Genomic DNA, 24,483 nt, shown 5'->3' with positions numbered 1-24,483 from the left:
TACCTTCCAACACTCACAGCAAATAAAGGAGAGGTCACAAAGGTTAGTTTGCTATTAAATTTTCAGAAGCGAAGTCTTATATACTGAAAGTAATTAAGTTTCTCTAAGAAAATATCATATGAACATTTAATTAAACATGGTATCATAGTGCGTACGCTAGAAATCAAAGTATGGCTATGTAGACTTTTTTAATCTGTGGCTATCCTTCAGTGAAGTTGAAGGTATATTTACAAGGTCCAGACTCAAATGTAGGGATGTCATAACGTTCAGGCTACCAGTGCATCCAGATTAAATTCTCCAATTTATTAAAAACAAGCACACAATCAACAGCAAAAACACCAACTGATTACTTTCTTGGATGTTTTTCTTTTTAGAAGGAGATTACAAACTCAGATGAACTCCTGTATGTTTTCTAGTTCTCCATACTGTAGACCCTGTCTCTTTGTTTTCTGTCCCTTTCTTTTCTCATTCACATCCTTTCACCTCCCCTTACTCCCTTTCAACATTACTGTTTCAGGCTCTTTTGAGCAGGAATTTCTATTTCAAGTCTCTTCTCGTTGCAGGAACTTATCCAGTGGACTCTATTATCAGTTCTAAATCTAAATAAAAAATATACTACTTTGCCTCATTCCTACTGCATTCATGACAAAGGCAAGGATACAATCAGCTGACTTGTTCTCTTTTAAAAATTTGTTTTATGTTCTCATGGCAGTAATGCTTTGCTGCAAAATAATATTTCAGTGTCTGATATCAAGCATGTCAGATCTTCATTTCTTGCATCCATTTCGTTAGTTATGCCAGAATATCTTAGCATTTTCATAATGGGAACTGGATTAGTTTGCATTTCATTTGCCAAGCTCCACGTGCTTGTCAGAGAGGTAAAAGTTTATCTAATTAACTTGTTTCTGCTGAGATTCTTATTCAGTATTCTTTCAAAATTAAAGATAAGTTTTCATTAATGTTCTTCACAGGGCAGAGCATTGCTTGACAAAGTCAGATGGCAATCTTTCTAAGGAACCAGAGAGAGGTAACGTTGTCTTGACCTTTAGAAGACGAAAGCTGGAGAAGAAAGGTTTGTAGTGAGCAATAATCTACTATTTAAATATGAGTTGCTGGGAGTTTTTTGGGGTCTTTATTTAGTCTAGTATTATGAGGGGAGCAGAGAAATAAACTAAGTATTTTTTTGCATGAAGTGTATATGTTTCCTCATCATCAAGTTTTTACAAGTATGTTAAAATATATCAAGTAACAGTGTTTTTAAATAAGAATTAAGCAATGATGAATCATATATCTGAACAAAAGGAAACTGAGAGAAACCTAACTACACCATTAAATAATGATTTTTTGTATTAAAAAACCCTTTTATACTCAAGAATTGAATACATTAACTCTCACATTGCGGTCCCTGCTGAAATTTGTTAAATATTTGTTTTTTCTTGTTGAAAATAATGAGTTCTCTGCTGATTCTCTAAGGGGAATATGCAATCTTTTGAACACTGTTTAGTAGTAATTTCTGACATTCTGAGCAAGAATTGCAGAATGTTGCATCCAGCAGAAAAGAAAAGAAAATGCGTGGAATATAGAGTGCTAACCCATATGTGGGAATTCTAAATTTGGCTACATTCTCATCAATTCTTGTGGTAACAATCTTTACCATATTATATTAAGGAACATTTTCTGGCAACCACGCACAATTGTGAAAGAGAAGAACAATCTCTTGTGGAAGGTGTCTACTTCCATGCATTTTATTTGAAACAGAACAAATATAAAGAAATACAAAAGTTTTTAAGGATAACCCCATAAATTACTTATTTTCTGACACAGAAAACAAGAGCTCTGATGAACTGGATAAGAAGAGAAAAAACATGAACACTACCTCTCCTAGTTGGAAGGGATCAAGCTCTTTGGATTCTGAGAAAAGGAAAAGAAGATTTAGTGGCCATATTTCCGATGATTGTAAAGAACACATTCCAGAAAAATTGCTCCTACAGTCTGTAAGTTGTGTTTAATTTTAATGTTTATGCTTGTGTGCATGTGTGCCCACACTAAATGCGCACGAGTGCTTCTGTAGCTACAGTAGCAACATCTAAAATATGAGAGTTGTACCAACCAATATTATTACATTTTTGAGGGAAAGGAGTTTAGTGGTGCATCCAGAAGAGTGAATGTAGGTTCTTCTGTTCACAATAGCAGAATATGCTTGTTGTAGCAGAAAGGTCACAAAAGATGAAGAATGACATTTCCTTCAGACTGGAGCACGGAGGAAAACAAAATTGGAAATAAGAAATCTAGGTACTTAAGTTTCTTTCATGGATGGTATAGAACTGATTAGGAAATTTTAGTACAAGACTTGCAAAGTATACCTGGAATTACTGAAATTTTGTGGATGTCATATTCCTTCCTCCTCTTCTGTCTATCATATCCTTCCCTAAAGATTTATTCTTTTCATTCAATAAGATTTGAAGGAAAAAAAAAAAAGGAAAAAAGGAAAAAAGGAAAGGCTGACTGAATCAGTCAAGTAAATGTTATGGTTTCTATTTAAGCTTTTGAATATCATAAAGGTAGATCTGTGACTTTCTAATTAAAAACTCACTGAAGTAGGTAGTTGACCAGATCACACGTTCGCAAAGTAACAAATGTTGCTGTTGCTTGGTCGTTCATTGTCAAATACTGGGAGAGCAACTGAAAATCGGAAATAGTTTCTTCTTCAGTTTGAAGTGGTTTTGAGTAGGCTTTGAACAGGTTGTCTCCCCTGTCTATTTTGTAGTAAGAAATACAGGGAGAAAGAAATTACACTGTCTTCAACTCTAAGGGCAGTCTCCTTGAGCTTTGATTACATATTTTATGAAGAATGTAGCAATTTTACTAATCTGAACCATTGTAGAAAGATTAAGGAATAAATAAATATCCTTTGATTCCTGTTTTCTAGAAAGAGCAAAGATTAAGTTCAACTCGCTCTTCTGGCTGCAGAATTCCTTGTGAAGATGAACAAGATCACAAATCTAACCTGGTGCAGGATTGCGTGGCTCAGACATTGGAGAGAAACTGTAAAGGCACTCCTACCAGTAAGCAATTAAGACCTGTTCACAGCTGTTCAGAGGAGGCTTGCTCTGAGTCTGCTCCCAGTAATTTGTCAGAAAAACAGCTTGCCACTAGTGTTTCACCTCGAGTTAGTACCATCAGGAAGGTAAAGATGGACACATCACAGTACCTGAACAAATTGAGGAACAGAATCGGCAGTAGTAATCGGCTACTTGTTTCAGCTGATCCAAGTATGTACTGTATCTGTGTTTCTGGCATTTCTTACTGGCATGCTTAGGGACTCATTCATGACTGACTAGAAATATATACAACCAAAGATTGAGGACACATATTGTATTGTTCACAATGCATTATGCAGATCAGAGAACAGTGCCCAGTTAAATCTAGCAGAGTGCAGAGCATTTTGTACTTGATAAACAGAGTAGAGAGCAGGATTTTCAAATTCCAGTCTGTATTCTGCAGCTGGCTTTGAACATACAGAAAACCAATCTTGGACGTTTTAATAATATTTGAATTGAATTGAGTAAAATACTTTTTGTTGTTGTTGTTGAAGCGGGTATTTTGTCACTTCTCTCTTTTGGGAGTCAAGCAGTTTTGAAGAAGAGGTACAAAGTGGTAGTAAAGATAGAAAACTACTTCTTACAGACACCTTCATAAACACAGCCGTTGGCTGGCTGGGATTACATACTTTAGAATTATATACTGGAAGAGAAAGAGCTTTTTGCTCATCTGAAATCTGCAGTGAAATATTCTCAAGTCTGGATCCTGTAGTATATGTATATTTTTTTTTACTCTTTAGTTGTCCTCTCCAGTGATGAAGAAGACAGATCTTCTGAACCAAAGGATGAAGAACGACTTTCTGAACCAAAATGCATGGAACAACTGCAGGATAGTATCACTGATGTTCAAGAAATAGACCAACAGTCTGATGACCATTTCTCTGAAAAGCTATTGGAAGATAATGTGGAAAGTCACACAGAGCAGGTAGTGCAGTTTTTGAGCTATGTATTGTTATGTCAGTCAAATCATTATTTATTCGCTGTTTATTTTTTCTTGCATGTTATGGGACAACTGTGAAATGATTAGAGCAGATATGACTAGTCACAACTAAACAGTAGCTGTAGTACTTTTTTTTCATAGTACTTTCTCTTGTTTTCTGGTCCTCTGTTCTAACTTTTGCTACATGGAGAAGTTAAAACAACTCTCTGGACAGCAGAAAGAGGTGAGGTGAAGTTCCATTTCCTATGTGGCTAGCAGTGGAATTTGAATCTAAACCTAACAACAACAGTTGCCCTGTTTTGGACTTGATGAGTCTTGTTTTGCTTTGTTTGACTTGGATTTGGTATATATTTGTAATCCCAAAACAGGCCAGGATAGTCATCATTGCTTTGTCTCACAAATGCATTGTTACTATAATAAGCATTGAATTGGATCTTTATCTTTGGTATCAAAAGGGGAGCATTTTCTGTTGCTCCATTGTTTGAGTTTTTGCTTGGGTATAGATGGCAAAGAATCCAGGTTATGTCTTGGTACTGGGAGATCAGAGTAAGATACTATTCAGCCCTTGGGGAGATAGTTGGTAATGACTGTGATAACATGTACGGTTTCTATTATGCAATTTGTGAATAAGTTCTTAAAAACATAAAGAGAAAATATGTAAGTCTACAGAATGGAAAGAACTCATTTAAAGAAGCTCATATATCCCCTCCATTTTTTTTCCTCAGCTTTTAACAAAGTCGGATGAAGATAAATGTGCTTCCAACTTGCCTTCTGGAACTGTACATAGTGAACAGATGAAGCCAGCATTAGATTTTGAATTTGAAAGCCTATACATTGGGAAATTTAAATGGTCATCAACAGGTCCTGTTAGGGTAAGTTTGTCTATTATGGTTACTTTTGAGAATATTTAAAAAACAAAATTCTGTTTAAATAGAGCCAATGGAATTTAGTGTGGATGCACTTTTTGATTATCATTACATCAAATTGCTTTGGCTGAAAGATATTTGTATGCTTGGATTGTTGTCAGTAGAAAAGTTAACTGAAATTTTGTGTAGCTCTAGATTTCAGAGGTAAAGATTCTGGTAAATGCTGTGTTGGGAGAGAAATCATTTTGGGGTAGTTTTTTATGAATTGTAACAGCAAATAATGGCTGTGGTAGAGTAGATGTCAATTGGAAATGAAATTTTCTTAAAAATAATACAGATACTAGAATAAGATAATTATAGTTCACATGTATAATATGCATTAATCTTGCCATTTAAACAGAAAATTGTTTGTAGCTTCAGAGAGCCGTAAAATGATACTAAAAGCATTAATTGCATAGGTAACATGCTGCTCAACAAAGTGTAGGAATATAAGTGAAGGTGTACTTTAATTGCAGTACCAACTGTGGGAACTTATATAAGTCTTTGAACAGGCTCACTGTATGTATAGAAATTAAAAAATGTTGGAAAACAAATGTCTTTTTTGTTTACAGTAAGACATTTTGAAATACTGTAGTTTGCAATAATAACAAAACAGCAGTGTTGTGCAGCAGTTCTCATGTAGTAATGAAAACATCTCATGGAAATTTCCTATATTAAATGACAAAATAATTCCAGAGATGAGTTGGAATAGAATACTTTTAGGTGGAAAGTTTTCCCTGGGGGACAAACAAGTTTATTCTTCGTGTGTACTGTAGTAAGGGAAGAGAAACCTCTTTTCTCAGCACATACTACACCCTTCAGTAAAAGTGATGATAAAACATTCTTCAGTTATGCTAGAAAAACTTGGCTAGTGACAATGTACATAGAAACTTTAAAGGCATTTAATTCAAAGATTAGTGCAAATACCAAGGTCACATCCCAGTGTGGACAGTTTACAGAGTGTCCTTCGTTCAAGTAGTGCAGCTGACAGTCTTAATCAAAGGATATCTCCTTAAATTCATTTTAAGTGTTAATCTTTTTTTTTTTTTTTTTAAAGAATCTGAATGTAAATGTTTAAATTCGTAATGTGCATTTAGGAATTTTGTTTTATGTGAAAAAGACAAATCTCAAATTAGGCATATTATTTTAAGTTTATTTGACTATAAACAAGGGAGGATGTGGAGGTAATAAAACATTCAACTCGTAAAAAATGAATTCATTTATCTTGTTTTTCAATCTCATTTCAGTTTATGACCAAGTATATTACAATACCATTTCAAGGTAAGGCAAACTTATTTAGCCTTTTCTTTAAACTTAATCTTTAGAGTATTACATGATACTCAGCCTATGATTTTGTTGATAAAATTCATAATCTTTCACAAAGACACCAAATCATTTTTGAAACAAATATTTTTCAGTAAATGGAGGTAGTGGTATCTGTAAACATTGATGACAGCTACTTTTTGTGCTTTTAAGGTGAACTTGTAGTTTTAGTGGCCTTGTTATGTATATACTGAGTGTTGGACTGTATTAAATGTAACTATTTCACATATTTCAAACAAATGCTTTCACATCAGGGATTTTAGACCCTTAGGTTTATTAAAAATGTAAAGTAACTAAAGCTAAGAGGAATATAACTGTAGATTTGCATTCATTCTGTTTTCCCAAGATGATGCATGGTTTACTGTATCTCACAGGAAAAGTTTTCTGAGCAGTTCTGGATTGGACTTAAAGAAAATAGGAATTTTTTGGTATTTTTGGTTTGATAACTTTGTTTTATGTAATTTAAATGGTTTCCCTGGTGCCAGGAATGAAATACAATTACAGTTTTAATAAATTCTGATGGTGTATATATTTTAGTATGTAGTAACTCGTAATTATTCATGCTACGACGTGTATCATTCTCTTCTACAGCCATGAATAGTTAGTCACTTTAAATCCTATTTTTTACAGTGGCACTTAATAAGAATATTAAGCTGAGTGTGGATACCTTGGATGTGAGAAGGTTTGGCTTGTGGAAAAATGATGGTGGCTGTTCTTCAACAACAATAATTTTCATTTGGTTGTCTGTGGATTATTTAGAAAAGATTGAAACCCAATTAGGAAAACGTGTTAGCAGTGAACCATGTGAGTACTCTTGCCTTATGTCCCAACATGAGTACAATGCACCTCAGCAGCAAACCCCTTTTATCCACAATGTGCTTTGGCATCAGCTCATCTGGATGGGGTTCACACCTGAACTTGAGGCTCTCCTGAGACAGCCCTGGGAAGAGCCCAGATGGGGGTGTCCATTTTTCCAAATCCTCAGTTGGGGTTTTTGCCTGCCATTGTGCCCTTGTGCTTCTCTGGGCTTGTGGAGCTGGGCATCTGATGAGCTGATGAACCTCTATGATGAACCCAGGAAGGATATTACTTGGTCTTCTCCTGCTGTTGTTTCTCTATGCTCCTTTGTGGCTGTGCAGATGAACTTTTGTCACACAGCAAAATTGTTAATAATATCCATTCTTTCCTTTTTTCAGCCAAATCTAGTGAATTTATTTTTCTTGAACTGTCCCAACCACTCACAGAACAAGAAGTCATCAGGCTGTCTGAATTAATTACAGAGATAAGCAAGAAAAACAGAGCACCAGATCTCCCCGAACTGTTGTCTTTGAAGCAAGTTTTACTCTTGTTTAAGGACTTGTCTCCTGAAGAGAGCTCTTTTATAAGTTCCAGTGAGGATCTGCTAAAGCAGTGTGCAACAAAAGAGAGTATCTCGTTTGCTCAAGACCCTACATTTCAGGTTAGCGAGTAAATGTTGCTCGATTCATCACCAGTTGTTGGTGTTCACATATTCCACTCAGTATTGGATCAGACAGGTGCAGAAAACTGGTTTTGTATATCTGTATTTAAAAAAAAAAACAACAAAACACAACACAATTATGTTTGCTATTTATTTCTTACAAAGGGGACAGTTTGTGATAAACTAGATGATATGTGTGAAGGGATAGCATATAGAGACCTCATCAATAAGTGGCAAATGCTCAAGCTTTTGACTGACTTATGTCTGCATATGCCCAGACCATAGGGATTCCCTGCTGTTGTGGTGACCTCAGGGCAGCAAGCTAGGAGTTAGTCATGTAAGAAGCAATGGAGCCATTTATCAGTTGAACTAGAAGTGATTGCCTGCAGTAGAGAAGAAGCTGTGTATCTTTCCCATTCCAGAGACCTCTTGACATTCCTTGGGCTGCTCTGTAGCTTCAAATGCTGAATAATGTTTTGTGGTACTTTTCATTTTCTTTTTCTGGTAGAAACCAAAACCAAAAGTGGCCAGGCCCAGTTATGCCCTTGCGAATAAGCAGAATAGTGGTTGCTATTCTATCTCTCTATCCTCTGCACTGGATGAAGAATGGAAAGAAGTAGGAGAATCTGGAGCAGTTAAGAAGTATGTAATTGTCATTTCTAGTTAATTTTGGTGTTGCGTTGTAAAATATAATATTGCTAGATATAAATGTAGTTATTAAAAATAGTTAACAGACAAGATGAGTGTGTTACAGGATGAAATAGAACCTCAGAAAACAGGGAATACCTGAATTGTGACTGCTAGGCCAGATCATGGATGCATCATGGGAGGATAGGGTTCTTATGGCCTCTATGAATATCCACATTCATATTACAGCAAAATGATTGGTAACTTAAGCTGTGTCATTTTTTTTTTCCTTTAAACAGTGTTTTCTTTCACTGTTCTATCACATTTCATCTATATATAACTAGTTTGTCATACATTTCACTAGTTATTACAGGACCTAGCTTAACAAAATATATTAGAAAATGGGAACATGCAAATGTGTAATGCAGGTATCGTATATTTAGCATGGCAAATATTAGTTGGAATAAATTGTTCTTAAGAACTTCTTGAGTGTATGTGCCCTAGTATTTTCCCCAGTTTGTATAGCCATTTATCAATTACTTTTATGAAAAGAAAAAAGAAAAGGTAAAAGTAAAAAATTTATTTTTCAGAAGTTTTCTCAAAATTCTAGTGTGCAGTGGGGAACATAAACACTCTTGTAAACATTCTTACTATTTGGCTTAAAGAACTTTTGAGATGGTTAAAGATTCTGAGAACTTGCACTTTACCAGGTTTTCTAGAAAGTTTTTTTCATGTAGAATAACCATTCAAAAGAAGTGTTGTGTAAAATGTGGTTCTATACTGTTATGGCATGTTTTGTGTTTTCTAGTCTGATTGTTTATCCACCCCCACCTGCAAAAGGAGGACTTGGAGTCACGAGGGAAGACCTAAAATGCTTAGAATACGGAGAGTTTCTTAATGATGTCATCATTGATTTCTATCTTAAGTAAGTAATCAAATGCTTACTTGTCTGGAGTACTGTGTCCAAGTCTGGAGCCCCCAGTACAAGAAAGACAGGGAACTGTTGGAGAGGGTCCAAAGGAGGGCAACAAAGATGATCAGGGGACTGGAGCACCTCCCCTATGAAGACAGGCTGAAGGAGCTGGGCTTGTTCAGCCTGGAGAAAAGAAGGCTGCGGGGTGACCTCATTGCAGCCTTTCAGTACCTAAAGGGAACCTACAAAGAGGAGGGGAATCAACTCTTTGAAAGGGTGAGTGACAGCAGGACAAGGGGAAATGGTTTTAAGTTGAGGGAAGGGAGATTTAGGTTGGACGTCAGGGGGAAATTCTTTACAGAGAGTGGTGAGGTACTGAAACAGGCTGCCCAGAGAGGTTGTGGATGCCCCATCCCTGGGGGTGTTCAAGGCCAGATTGGATGGGGCCCTGGGCAGCCTGGTCTAGCATTAGGTGGGATGATTGGTGGCCCTGCCTGTGGCAGGGGGGTTGGAGCTTCATGATCCTTGAGGTCCCTTCCAACCCTGGCAATTCTGTGATTCTGTGATTCTGTGAAAGGAATTTGATGCAGTTATTGCAGAAAACCCCCTGCTTTTTGTATTTGTTAGACTTCTTCCCATAGTCTTGACTTTCATTGTGGTAAAACCTGTATGATATATGACTGTGCTACATATTTCATTAAATGAAACTGGAGGCACCTTATGTAGTATTACTTAAATATTGGAGAGCTTTGGCCTTCTGGAGTGACAGAATAAATACTCAGGTCATTGTTTAATAGTAAAATGATCAACAGTAATACAATACTAAATGAGTATCTGTAGAAAGTTCATCTCAACTTTCATGTGTCTAACTTGTACAAGTCAAGTTGGCAATTTGTACTACTGACCTGTTCTGTGCTTTTTGTAAATAAAGTATAAAACTGCATAGCCTTATATTAGGCCTGGCTTTATTGCAAGTCCTAGAAACATAGCTGTAAAAATAAGGGTAGCAACATTAATACTGGCGCACAAACCTGAGATAAAAGCATCTGCATTTTTAGTAGCTGTTTGGCCTTTTCAGTCTGTGATGATATTCATTCGTGTAAACAATATAAAATAGAGTAGATTTAAAAAAAAAAAAAACGTGAAGACAACTGATATTAAACATAATCTAAATATGCTAAGTCATTAAAATAATAGTTATTCTCTTGATCAGTAAAGATACTTTCTAGAAAGGGAGTATGCTAAATTCCATCTTTTTTCTTTGATAGATACCTGTTGTTGGAGAAGGCACCAAAACATCTTGCTGAGCGTACACACATTTTTAGCAGCTTCTTCTATAAATGCCTGACGAGGACAGAAAAATTCTCTGAGGAAGATCCCAAAGTTTCGTAAGTTCTTGTTAGATGGCATAATGACCTTAAGCAAACTGTTTGTTGCTGCTATTGAGAAATTTGCATTTTGTCTTCAAATTAGCAAATAAAATATTAATCAGTGTTCTCCAACCAACTAGTGGTTGAATGTTGTAACTCACAGTTGAAATATATTAAGTAAAATCTGCATGTTAGAATAGGAATAAAAGTGTTAATACCTTTCCCCGTTATCAGGAGTTTCTTCTTCTTCACTTATGGATTTTGATTTTTTTTTTTATTATAGATTCAGAGTTTTGAAAGGTTTACATCATTTTAAGTAATGTATGTCCAGAAATATTTTTAGATTTAGCACATGTTTCATGTTGCACACTGATAACAAATGATTGTCCAAAGTTTCACTGAAAAAATTTTCTTACATGCCAACTTTACACATGCTAATCTCAAAAATCCAAGAAACAGTGCTTCAGAGAATGTCTTTTTTTTTTAAACATCTCCCTTCTGATCCTGAATGTTTTGGAGTGGAGACAAAATTGTCCATGTTAAGAAAGCTTAGATGCTTATATAGGTGTTTTTCCAAGTTGCAAACATGTCCTCCCCTTTTATATTTCCAGCACTTCTCAATCACATAGCAGAGAATGTTAGCAGCAAGCCTTCACTTAACAATGTCCTCTGCAGAGCTTCTCAGCAGCTTAGTTTTCCTTTCCTTGCTCCTTTTTCCCTTTCCTCCCACACTGAAGTTATGATTCTTAATCATTGTTCAGAATGTAATTAAAATAGCGATGGGATTTTGTCCTGATTTTGCTTTCAGTTCATATTGGTACAAAGCTTTTTGAACCATTAGTCTCCATTTTAACTTAATAATAATAAGAAACTGAAAATCTGAACTGAAATTTCTTGTAATATTTTTTTTATTCTTCTAGAATCCTTTTACCATGCTTTATGTCTGTAGGCGTAGAAATGAAATGTGATCTAACCATTAAAGCTCAGGACTGGAGGGAATCTGTGCTGTGGTTCTGACTTTGCTACCAGTTTGCTGGGGTACCTTAGGAAAGGCATTCATTTTTATGCTTCTGAAACAAAGACTATTTCAATAGGTCCTCAAAAGAGACAGGGTGGAGTTGAACTCGTGGATGTTGTGAACTTCTGTAGATCTGCTTTTACACTGACAGATAGATGCAATTTTTGCATTTGGTGTAGTAAATAATTACTAGATAAATAATTGCAGCAAATCTTTCAAATCAATGGATAGTTTACCAGAATGTTTAAGATGGTTCAGAAATGGCTTGTTATTTACTTGGGCATAATGTTTTGCTGTTTTTTTATTTTTTGTCAAAAGAAAAATATGTCAAGAGCAAATGAAAAGCCTGTTGAGGCATTAGGAATATGTAGGAATGCTAAATCTGTATACATTACTCTTAACGAACAAATCTCAATAGTAATTGTCATTTGGTTTTCAGAGTGGCACAAAGAAGACACAAAAGAGTAAGAACATGGACTCGTCACATAAACATCTTCAGTAAAGATTATATCTTCGTGCCTGTGAATGAGGAGTAAGTCTGTGTGTTTCAGACATCTTTTTTGATATTTAAAGATTTTAGTATTTGAATGTTGATTTTAAAGATTTATGGCTGTAGGCCATATGGCTGCTGGCTTGGATGATTGGAAATGAACACACTAGATTTTGAAATAGCAGTGAGGTATGGAATGAGGAATTTTGAAGTCTCTTCAGAGGTTAATTTTCCTATTAATTAGTGCTGTTGTAAGTAAACTTTACATCTTTGTTCTTGGCTTTACTGAAAATTGCTTTTATGTATTTCAAAATAAATTTCATGTCATTATGATGATTCCTGTGCAAGTAATGCTTCTATAAAGAGTCTCAGCAACTCATGGGGTTAATGGTAAAAGGAGCAGGAGTAGAACTGTGACTGGGCCTGGCTGAATAACTGACTCCAGGAAAGCTGAATAGTAACTAAGAGTTACTGTTGAATACCTACCTACAAGAAGACATAAAGGCAGAGTCATGTTTAACTTGCAACTATATTCAAAGCTGGGATAACTGTCACCAATTATTTTATTACTTTACAGCGGGGTGGGTGGTAAGAGAGAGCTATAAATTGCTGTGGAAGGAATTTATACTTATTTCTGCAGTTATGCCATAATGTAAAGAAAAAAGTGAGTCAGAGGATTTATATGTGATGCCATGAAAGAACATTGCAGCAAGTTATGTGTAATAGATCAGTTGTCCACAAGCTCTCAATGTTATAAAAATTTCTCATATCCTTTTCAGAACCAAATGTTACAGAATTTTGATGTTTTTCCTCCCCTTCTCCTCACTGTTGGGCAGGTCTCATTGGTACATTGCAGTTATCTGTTTTCCTTGGTTAGAAGAAACTGTATATGAAGAATGTTCTCATTGGAATTCATTTAACCTATCTCCACTTCAGTCAGAAAACAAGAGTGAGGACTCTGTAATTGGTTCAGTGTTGGCCTATTCTGAAGAAGAAACGGATGCAAACAGAATTTTATTCTCCAAAGGTAGATAATTTAAAAGAAAATTATCTCAGTTCATACACAATTCTGGTAGTTTATTAATCCTCAAAGGAGAGAAAGAAATAATGTCTTAAAAGCTATTTCTTATCTTAAATTGTAGTGTGTTTTTGTATTACTATGCATAGCAAGGACTACACTGCATTCTTTTTTTCCTGCAACTCTGGAAAATAGTGGAAGAGAAGTAAAGCAGTGACTTATTTTCTTTCATGAGTGAAAGTTCTTGGATTTCGTTAAGAATATTATCAGGATGGGAAGCCCTCTAAATCTGCTATTTCACTATTTAGAAGGGAAGCAAAATTTATTTATTTTTGAATGAATATTTTTGAATTAATTTGAAAATGAAAATGTTTCACTTTACGGAATCTTTTCTTAATACTTACTGCATTTGTTCTTTTTTACTAGTTGGCAATGAATCTTCTGATTCTGCCTCAGTCCTGGATTCAGGTATTTCTAAAGTAAGTGCCTTTCTGTACTGACAGAGGAAATGTATTACTTTATTTCTGAAGGCTTTGAGACTTGAACAAATGATTTTATGTCATCTTTTTGCAGCAGCTGTCATAATTTATGTGGTCTGCAGCCTATGCAAGGCACTTTGAATTAGTCTGAATTCCTCCTTTGCCTGTTTACATTGCGTATGCTATTGTTTCACATTTTAAGAGTTCATATGGTTTTCTGTTTCTGAAAGGGAAAGCTCTGGCTTTTAATCTGTAAGGACATTTGTTTTCATACTTGTACTTTTTATAAGATTAATTTTATTTTCTCTTCTCCCAGATCTCCTTAAATAATTCCAAAAGGCAAATTTGTAAAAGGTATGCTTCTGTTTTTGTGTTAATGTTGTATCATTAAAGATCTTATTAAAAAATTCCCTGATGATTGATTCAGCTATTTGTTGCACATCTACAGCTGTAGGGACTTGTCTGTTCTCTTGCACATTTGTTTAGTTATTGATGCTCTTATTAAGCTATATTAAAAAAAAAAAAATGCTTCAGTAGTGTTGGTAATAAAAGACTAAACTGACTTTGTTGTTGTTTACAGGCCTTGTATACTGATCTTAGATTCTTTGAAGGCTGGTTCTGTGCAGAAGACAGTTCAGGTTTTGAGAGAGTAAGTGACAACAGTTTCCATTTATTAGAAAGAGATGCCGCTGGTCATATTTCTATGCTTAAAATACTTTTCTCTATGAAGATGCACCTTTCTGTTGCTAAAGGGTAATTCATAAGCAGCCACAACCATTACTGTAACAGCAATACAGAGGTTTGTGCAAGAAGCATGTCTTCGTTTTGCAGCCTAAATGTAATGTAAAAATAGTGAACTGGATGGTGAATTGACTTCCTTCTAAAGTTCAAAATAAGTAATACTAGTAAGGTATTTAAAATGAGTACTTCAGATTTTAAATGATACATTTTCCAAAGGACTGGACTTCATTTTTTTGGTGGAGCTTTCAGAATTCCTGTGTTAAATCCACAGCTAAGTGTGTACAAAAAAATAGAAACTACACTGATGCTGTCTACAAGTGTCAGGATACTAATATGAGGATGGTATTATCTATTTTGAAAAGTGACAGTAAAAAATATATTCAGTCTTTTATGTGAAAAGTATGCAAGTATTGGAAGAGTTCATGAAATTTACAGTTCTTTTATATACTCCTAATGACTTCAGTAGTTATCACAACAGTTTTCAAAAGTTGCTAATATTCATTGTTTGAAGATAAACAGAATTGATCTTTTTGTATTCTGTTGTATTCACTTCACTGAAAGGAGCAAAAATCTGTAAACCAGGTACTACACAGAAAAGATCCTTCTTGTAGAAGTAAATCCTTCATAAAACTGTAGTGGGAGTAAATGGAAATCAGTTAATTTTTTGACAGTATCTATTCCCTAGAGAGACCTCCCCACCGTGTTTTTTTGGGGGAAGAAGAATGAAATAGCAATTTCAATTTTTAAATCTCTGTTTAATATATATTGATGAAGAGATTTATGCTTTGAGCTACTCCCAGAGATAAAATTTCAGAGAGTGAGATTTCTTGGTGTTCAGTCACAGAGGTGTCACAAAGTCAGGAAAAAAAAGAGATGATTTACTGAGGTGTGAAGTTGGGGAAGCAGACATCATAACTTCAATTTGCAGTTACACAATGAAAGCAGAAATTTAAAAAAAACTGATACAAAAGTTCCATAACTTATTCTTTCATAGAATTGTAGAATGGTCTGGGTTGAAAAGGACCAAAATGATCATCTAGATTCAACCTCGCCAACCACTAGACCAGGCTACCCAGATCCACATCCAGCCTGGCCTTGAATGCCTGCAGGGATGGGGCATCCACAACCTCCTTGGGCAACCTGTTCCAGTGTGTCTCCACTGGCTGTGTGAAAAACTTCCTGCTAATATCTAACTAAACCTCCTCGTCTTAGTTTATTTTTCCCTAAGTTGATTTTCATTATGCTTTGAGTAGTGTTCAGGCCCAAATAAATTAAAGTCATAAGTCATAAGTCCTTTTGTAGTACATACGACATGTGCCTCACTGAACACTCTGTCTTTGAATTCTGTTTTATGTTTGGTTACTATTCACAGGTGCCATTTTTCTCAAAATTTGTTTTGAGTGTTTTATATTTATTTTTATTGTCAGAATTACAAGGCCTTGTGGAAATCAAACTGAGGTCTGATTTAGGGTGTGTAGTTTTTTTTATTCCCTGAAGTCAAACATTTATTTTCCAGAAATTTTGAGTGTTTGCAACCGTAACTGAAGTTAACAGAAAGGCATAGCCTTAGCAAAATCCAGAAAAAATCCATCTACCATCTTTCCTTTGTCCTGTGAGTGTGTGGTTTTGTCATGAAACAATATCAAATTAGTGAGACAGAATTTTTTTGTGTGAATCTTTGTTGATGGGACCTGATGACTGTGATTTTTTTGAATGCCTTTCGGTGACACCCAGGATAATCTTTTCAATAATTTTTTCAGTTACTGAAGTTAAACTAATGGGTTCTTGATTTCCAGGGTCTTCTCTTTTGTCCTTCTTGTAAACTGGAACAATATGGACTAGTTTCCAGTTAGAAGAGACCTCTCCAGACCCCTAAGATCTTTGATAGATAGTTGAGAGGAGTCCTGGTTCATTATAGTTTTAATATCAGCAAATAAAAAGTCACTGCTCCCCCAGCTTACAGGACTGGATAACGAAAAGCCTGTAATTATTATTGACCAAGGCTATCAAAACATTAAATGCTTCTGCCTTTTTCTTTATTTCTATTCGTCCAGTGACTAGCATTATCCAATAACATTCCAATATTTTCCTTAGACTTTTTCTTGTTATTAGCATACTGTTGAAAGGAATTTTTGTTATCTGAAACATTACTGGCCAATTTTAACTCTGGTTGAACTTCAGCCTTTCATGTTTTCTTCCTGCAAATGCAAACTGCAGCTTTGTAATTTTCCTATGTAGCCTGACCTTGCTTAAAGATCTGAATCTGACTTTGTCAGACACTTGTGCCTTCAATCCCGTGTTCAAAATCAGTAGTCAGTTCAGAAAGTGAAATCAGTGAGTTGCTACTGAAGCAAGAGAACAATAAAAAAAACTGATAACAAGTAAGTCGTAATCATTAAAGAAATGATCCTGTAAGTTTTTTAACAGATTTTCCAATGCTTTATACCCTAATGGGCTGCAAGGGTTATAATGGTGTAATTATAGCTGAAGTTCAAAAAGTGAACTTTAAAGTTTAACTTTAATAGCTTTCTAAATTTTTCAAATTCTAAATTTTTTAAGATAAAAAAGCACTGCTGGCTTTTTTTGGATGAACACAGTAAAATCTGGGAAATATCACTTGAATTCCTCCTGGAGCTCAGGTTTAAAAATGACCCAGTATCCTAATAGCTTGAGTAAACTCAATGCAGATGATGATAACAATTATTTTTAAAGAATTTCACACATCTTTGTTTATTGTATATTATATGATAAAACTGAATCTGTGTAAGGTAGAATATTGGATAGTGGAAATTTTGTTACTTGTATGAATTTCTTTTATAGATTCTGTAAAATAAATTGGTTAAGGCTATCAAACATTTTGTCCAGCTCCAGAACAATATTGAGAAGCATCTCAAAATGCATTGAGCTTGGGAGATATTTGGTTTATTTCTCAAATATTAATCTATTTGCTTTCTTTTATAGGTATCTTGAAGTAGAATGGGAAGCTAAACGAAAAACACATCGTGAATTCAGTAAATCAACAATGATTGACTTTTATCCAAGAGTGCCTAAACAAGATAACAGTAGTGACTGCGGGGTGTATTTGCTACAATATGTGGAAAGCTTCTTCCAGGTACTAGAAGAGTCTGCTTTTCCTATTCCCCAAAATCACCTCAAACCATAAATTGCTATTTCTGAGAGAAATACCCAGGCAGAAAACCTGTGTTGCTTAGTGTCTAATATTGTCTGAGGTATTTGAGAAAGAGAACATAAAAGCTGTTCTTTGTGTTGTGTCAGAAGGTCTTGTATCTGTAATACAGATGATTTTTCTGGGTTTCTTAAGCAGGCATTTCTAACCTTGTGGTTTAATATATTGCATTTATGTTAACACATTCAAGGTCTGCAGCTGTAAGAATATATTTGGATCTTATGTAGTTTATGAATTTCTGACCTACAAATGGTACAAAGACATGTTTTCTGTGCAGGTCCTCACTTCTTGTTGCCTTTCAAACTTTGTTCAGCTTTTCCTTTGGCCTTTGAATGGCACTGTCTGTGCAGGCAGCAGCTTCTGCAAAGAGATGGAAGTAGGATCCTTAAGAGACAATGCACAAAGCTGAGGGAATCTCTCTTACATGTTCAGTACATACTTCCAAATATCATCTTCTTGACCTTCCTCATGACGTGTTCTAGCAGCTCTGTGCCTTTCTTAAGCTGTGAGCTCCAGGGCTGAGCACAGTGCTTCAGGTGAGAGCTGAATAGAGGGAGAGAATCACCTCCTTTGATCTGCTAGCTACCTTTCTTTTGATGCAATCCGGGGTATGGTTGGTTTTCTGAGCTGCAAGTGCCCATTGTCAATTCATGTCAAGCTTTTCATCCCCCAGTACTCCCAAGTCCAGCAAAAGGCTGCCCTCTGCCCACTCATCACCCAGCCTGTGATCATGTGCACCTAGCCTAGTTGAACAACAATTTGTTTGCATGGACCCAGCTCTTTAGCCTGTTGGAGTCGCTCTTGATGGCATCCTGTCCCTCCAACATGACCACGGCACTTCTCAGCTTGGTGTCATCTGCAAAATTCCTGAGGGTGCACTAAATCCCACTGTCCACATCACTGACAAAGATGTTAAATAATATCAGTCCCAATACCAAGTCCTGGAGAACACCACTTATCACTTGTCTCCACTTGGACAGTGAGCTGTTGACCACAACTCTTTGAATGCAGCTATCCAGCCAATTCTTTATTCACCAAGTGTTCCATCTATCAGATCCATGTCTCATCAGTTTAGAGTCAAAGATGTAATGTGGGCTGTGGGCCATCTGCTCTATTTGGCCTTGCTTAAGTAGGGAGTTTGAACTAGGTGACCTCCAGAAGTCCCTTCCAGCCTCATCCATTCAGTGATTTTGTAATAGGTAGGTAGAAGATGAATTTATTTATTTTTCTTTTTTTACCAATGTTCTGAACTGCCCATTCTGTAACAATGCAGAAGCAAGGTCAGGAGGAGGTAGTTTGCTGCTTGTGCTAAACATACAAGGACTCATAGACCATTCTCACTTTGCTTTTTGAATTTACCACGACTCTTTATTTAAGGGAAGGAGAAGGTGAAAAATAGGCATGGCAAACGAACGATGAGGGGAGGAAGAAAAAAACTTTGGCAGTTGAGATGTAGTGTTGTGATCTTATTGTCAGAGCTAGCAATATCTCAGCTATTTGAATTTGCTTTCCTCTTTTGGTCCAAATTCTCCCCTTTCTATGTCATACTAGAATTGCTGGCAATGCTCTTGTTTCTTTGTTTTCTTCTTTCAGACAGGCCAGCTCATGACAATAAAAAATGTGCCTAAGATTTGCTTGCTTGACTGCAGTATGCTTAATCATTCCATATAGTGTGATCCTACATGTGTGTTTTTTGACTGAAGTGCACCTGCCTCCTGTTAAATATCAAGAGCATGTCTAACCATATTGAGAGTATGTAGAATCAGCATTGAATATGAGCTTATATTAAAGTATCTTTAAGAGGAAGTGATGATAATCTGTTTTTTGTTTACCATGAGTAGTAGCTCGTGTTATAGTGGAGGGACTGGAATTTAACTTAGATCTTGACAACTGTATCTCGTGGTAACTTATTTATGCATGCTAGTTCTCAGCAGTATGGAAGGCTTTGGAATTCTTTTTGAAGGTTGTCATGGGAAATACATGCTGTAAATATTCTTGTTTTTATTTCTTTCCCTTTTTACCAGAATCCCATAGTTGACTTTGAACAGCCAGTGCATCTGGAGAAGTGGTTTCCTCGTCAGCTGATCAGAAGCAAAAGAGAAGAAATCCAAGACCTGATTTTGCAATTGCACTTTCAGCAGCTCAGAGGCAGCAGAAGCTAATAAATCCCATCTACCAGAACTGGCAAAGAACTATTGTATAAAGTACCTGGAACTCTGCTTAGCAGCATTTTGGCTCTGTCTGCCTTGCGAGGAAGAAAAAAAATGTTTTTTTGTTTGTTCATTATGTATTTATGTAAATAATTATTTTACTTTGGGTTCAGTGATGATAGAATGCTGTTGGAGGGGAGGGTGGTGGAAGAGAAGGTTGTAAATAAGTGTAAATACGTAAGTTAAAGCTAATACATGTGACTTGCTAATTGATTTTTTTAACTTGGAATATGAAAATGTGTACAGGTATGTGCAACAAAGATGTAAAAATATTTTGATCTTTTGGAGCCTGTTCTTTACAATTCTATATAAACTTTAAGAGTTGGATGAGCACATAGGAGTCAGGCCCAAAGATGGGTTTCTGACCTTATACTGCGTCTCTTTCTACTTTGCAGTTCATACAGATATGAATACTATGTATTGTTTTAATTTAAGGATATAATACTGATTCTCTTTAGAGATTTTTTGTTGTTGTTGTTCTGTTTTGTTTCTGATAATATACAGAAATAGTTTGCATTTATCAGAATATTCTGCTGGGATTTGACACTTCTGGGTTTTAATTTTTTTCCTCCCTAGCATTTCCATCATAAAAATTTATTTGCTTGAGAGTGAATCTTGAAATCTTCTGAAGTCAGAAGTGGGCTCTTCTGAATGCCCTTTATGATAACTCTTTTCTTGTCAGATTTTAGAAATCTTGTTCTCAAAGTACATGCTGCTACAGTACATGTAGGCAATAGATTTTTACTCCTAATTACTTTATTTTTGGGAGTTACTCCTGTGAGTCTTAAAGGCATCATTTGCATTAGAAAAGCAAGTAGACTGTGGCTCAATAAGATTGAGATATTTGAGAAATAAGCATGTTTTCGTTTAGAAAGGATGTGGCTATATGTAATATGTCTTTAAGACATGTTGCTTATATATAAGACATACAGGATTTATACTTTATTTGGGAGAATTCAGTAAAGGCACCCAAATATTCAACTCAGGACTTGATTTGATAAACTAGCGGAAGTTTATCATAGTCTGTATATATATTTATTTAGTTTTTCTCAGACAGTTGTCATGGAAAACTTTAATAACATTTTGGTATGCACACACTTTTTCCCGTAGTTATTACACGATAGATGGTGGCTGTTTTGAGAGGATGCTTTCTCCTGTTACCTACAGTAAGTTTCTTAAGTATCATAGTACTCCCAGAAGAACCATGTTGCAGATAACCACCAAAGCCATTTGTATAATAAGCATATCTGCAAAACTAGAGGTCTCAAAGGAGGTAGGCTTAAAAAATCAAAGTAAAAATTGAGGGCATTTGAAAGACATGGACAAATTTGTAGTGTGGCAGAATTCTCAGGGCCCCTTTCCTCAAGGCAACTCTGACACCTGATTTGGAAAATCCAGTCATTGCTTCAGGTTCTACAAGTCATCCAAAAAACCTGACAAAAAACAGCGTTGTTTCTCAAACCAGGAAGCATTCTTTCTGAAGAGCAGAAACAATTTCAGAACATAATTTGCTGAGTGCAGTTACTTTTTGTGTAACTGGGCAGCCTAGTGCACTTATCTTGTTTTTTTTTTTTTACTTCGTTTCTAGTTCAGCTCAGTAGTTTATCACTACTCCCACCAATATCTGTCACTCTCATCGCAGAAATTTGTGTGACTTATCTCACAAACCTCATCACCACCATTTCTCACTCCCAGGGATAATCTTTGTATTTATTGTAAGAGATAAATGATAAAATGCAGAAATGTGTGTGCTTTTTCTCCACACCTTTTTAATGGATGAAATATTTTCAGTGTTCCCTTATTAAGAATACTTTGGACTTTTTCTTACAATAAAATTGGTTTATATCATAAAGCAATATTTATTCTCTTTCAGATTAACTGGTTTATACGTAGATATTTAAAAGATATGTATAAACTTTTCTAAATTGGTTTTATAACAGCAAAGGATTGACTTTGTAGGTTAATGTTAGCGATTTGCTATGGGGATGCCAATACATTTGATAATAAAAACCTCCAGAAGTCACTGAACATGATTGTCACCATTCTTTTTGCTTCTGCCACAAAGAACCAGTGAGCTAAATATGAGATAATCCATCTTATTGCATTTAAGTTGTGTCCTCAGTATGTCTCTCCTAATTCAATTTTTGATCAAAGCAATTAATTGTTCTTCAGTCCTTAAAACGCGTGCAGCTAGATTGTAGCTTCTTGTGGCAAGGAAGACTGCTTTTTGAATCAGCAACCTTATAGTTTTCTGGAGTTAGGCTTAACAGTGTTGACAACCTGAATGACCAGTCTGGGAAATACCTGGGTCAAGCAGCCACAGTCCACCCTATTCCAGCCATATGCATGTAACACACGTGGTGAATGCTAGAAAGTGTTTGTGGATTAAGGTACGCTCCTGATCTATCTATCTATCTATTTACATATATATATATAATAATAATATATAATATTATATAATATATATAATAATAATATATATATAATAAAATAATATATATAACAAAATAATATATATATATTATATATATATATTTATATATATATATAAAATAAACTTTCCAGAGATAACTTTTAGTAGTATTCTTCTATATAGGGTTATCAGACTGGCCCAGGGATCATTTTGTGTATCTTCTACATCCCTTATCAATCCCTGTTTAACTTAAATGGTGGAGTGGTGTTTTGCTTCAAAGCAAACCAATCTTTATAAGGCCCTTTAACCTGCATTCTGCAATTTGGTATCAAGGCATTGAATTGTACTTATGACATGCTAAACATGAAAGAAACTGATACGTTCTGGCTCTGTGGGCTTGGAAACTGGCTTCCATAAGGAAATCTGAGTCATGGATTGGTGCAGAGTACTGTTGACAAACAAGAAACAAGATAAATAACTTGTAGGAGTTAAATCTTCCAAGAAAAAAATTTAAAAACCATTTTTTAAAAATCAAACACCAGAGGAATGAACCATGACAATGTGAGTGTGCTTTAAAAATTATCTGCAGTTGGCTGTGATTGACCTCTGGCAGACACAGCTTCACAGCAATCTGTCTCTTCATTCTGGGACTCCTCCTAGGATGTAACCCTGAAATGAGGTTGCAATACTCAGTAAGTACCATACCTTACAAAATAGCAAAGACTCAAAAGTCAAAGTGATAGCTCTCTTGACTGTGACAAGGAATTGCAATATTATTTTCTGCAATTTCTTCTGAAGAAAAAGGTCTCTTAGGTTTCTAGATTTAAAAAGTGATGATCATAGAATGAGACATGAAAGATCTTGAAAGAACAGAAAATTCTTCGATTAATGATTAAATAAAACCAAGACTGGTGACAGTAAATCAGTCCATTCTAACTGGAATCAAAAACTCTGTTCAAAGATGAAGCATGGGCACCAGGCTCATCTTTTACTGTTGAGCAAGGTAAGATGTACTCACCTGAGGAACAGTTCAAAAAAGGAATATATTCACATTATAGTACACATTATAGACAGAGCAAATAATAAAGTTTATAATAAAGACAATTAATTTGATTGGTCTCCCTGATGCTTCTGGTCCAACTGCTTTACAGTACTACATGATGGAAGAGGTGGCAGAACAACAGGCTGTGCTGGGCTGATACATTGGAAGGCTAAGAGCCTCGGGCCTTGCTTAATGCATAATAATACAGAAAATAAGAAAACTTCTCAGGAAAGCTTTTTATTGGGTTTCATACCCTTACATTCATGCATTCTGAGTATTTTCTCTAAATGCTATTTCATTCTTGAGGTGAGAGCGCCTTTGCCTTTGTAGGTTTGTTTACTGTTTCTTGTCTCTATTTGTTTGCATTTTTGCAGGTTAACGGAAGGAAGGCATTCATGGCATTGGAAACTCCTGTGTCTTTAGAGGATGAAAAAAGTCTGGTCTGTGTTTCCGAATCTAATATCATAGTACAGGCACCCAAACTGGCCTCAGAAATGGTTCTCTTTGCCTAGAGTTGCTCAGTAGGTGTGCTTCAGGTCCCCAGGGCTGTTCAAGATACAGCTTCAGAGTGGTGCACAGCTCACTTGCTGCTGCCAGCTGTGTAGTTACCTTGACAGAGCCAGCTGAGGTGAATAGCACTGGTCTGAGAGATCCAAAGTGTCCGAGAGGCTGTCAGCGGTTTAATTTAAAGTGCAGTTTAGCAGTTTTGTGGAAAAAAAAAAAAGTAGTGTTTGTTGTTTTGAAAAAGACTGGAGTCTGTTATATGTCAGAAGACAGAGAATGAATAAAGGGTGGTTTTCTTTGATTCCTGTGAGTGTCCTGTTCATAATATCCGAGATGATCAAAGCAGTGGGCAGCAAGTTCAGAGCAGTGCCACCCATTAGGCAGCCCCAATACAGTTTTTCTTGTGGTGTGATCTCTGCCTGCCATTGTGGGCTGGCTTCCATACACGTCTCTGCACTGAGCTGACCTCTGGAAAGGAGGGGAGCTGAGAGTGCTGCTGTTTTCCTGCACCCTCTGTCCTTTACACAGCTCTCCTTAACCTACCGTTTCTCCAGGTATCAGCACAAATCTGGTCTTAATGCTCATCTCAGATTACGTCTGGGCAGAGATGAAAGAATCGCCATTTGCCCTGCTTTTATCTTGGGATGTGAAGGGCAGTGGTGTAGCAGCAGATCTTCTGCTTTAGCTCAGACTCGAGCAGCAGGACCTTGTTACCTCTGTCACTAGCATGATACCTACAGAAT

General features: G+C 35.9%; 1 protein-coding gene across 17 annotated transcripts in view; it reads left to right on the top strand.

The window, feature by feature from the left end:
• SENP7 (SUMO specific peptidase 7) overlaps nt 1-21,809 on the top strand; it is a 42,078-nt gene extending 20,269 nt beyond the window's left edge. For 16 of the 17 annotated variants that reach the window (XM_031612997.2, XM_090151631.1, XM_090151617.1 and 13 more), the window contains 18 exons: nt 972-1,072; nt 1,825-1,994; nt 2,930-3,272; nt 3,842-4,026; nt 4,767-4,913; nt 6,194-6,227; nt 6,900-7,073; nt 7,466-7,728; nt 8,237-8,370; nt 9,164-9,280; nt 10,537-10,656; nt 12,096-12,188; nt 12,983-13,173; nt 13,591-13,643; nt 13,960-13,997; nt 14,224-14,292; nt 17,346-17,496; nt 19,596-21,809. In XM_031612997.2, coding sequence (XP_031468857.2) covers nt 972-1,072; nt 1,825-1,994; nt 2,930-3,272; nt 3,842-4,026; nt 4,767-4,913; nt 6,194-6,227; nt 6,900-7,073; nt 7,466-7,728; nt 8,237-8,370; nt 9,164-9,280; nt 10,537-10,656; nt 12,096-12,188; nt 12,983-13,173; nt 13,591-13,643; nt 13,960-13,997; nt 14,224-14,292; nt 17,346-17,496; nt 19,596-19,733 — 2,521 coding nt within the window. In that variant the 3' untranslated portion in view covers nt 19,734-21,809. The remainder of the gene's footprint in view (nt 1-971; nt 1,073-1,824; nt 1,995-2,929; nt 3,273-3,841; nt 4,027-4,766; nt 4,914-6,193; nt 6,228-6,899; nt 7,074-7,465; nt 7,729-8,236; nt 8,371-9,163; nt 9,281-10,536; nt 10,657-12,095; nt 12,189-12,982; nt 13,174-13,590; nt 13,644-13,959; nt 13,998-14,223; nt 14,293-17,345; nt 17,497-19,595) is intronic. The other variant, XM_031612995.2, reaches the window with a different exon arrangement.
• The last annotated feature ends 2,674 nt before the right edge of the window (nt 21,810-24,483 follow it).

The sequence above is a fragment of the Phasianus colchicus genome, chromosome 1 (assembly GCF_987193195.1).
Source record: "Phasianus colchicus chromosome 1, bPhaCol1.hap1.1, whole genome shotgun sequence".
NCBI classification, from domain to species: domain Eukaryota; kingdom Metazoa; phylum Chordata; class Aves; order Galliformes; family Phasianidae; genus Phasianus; species Phasianus colchicus.
Note: the sequence above shows the minus strand (reverse complement) of the source record. Positions and strands in the feature narration are given on the sequence as shown.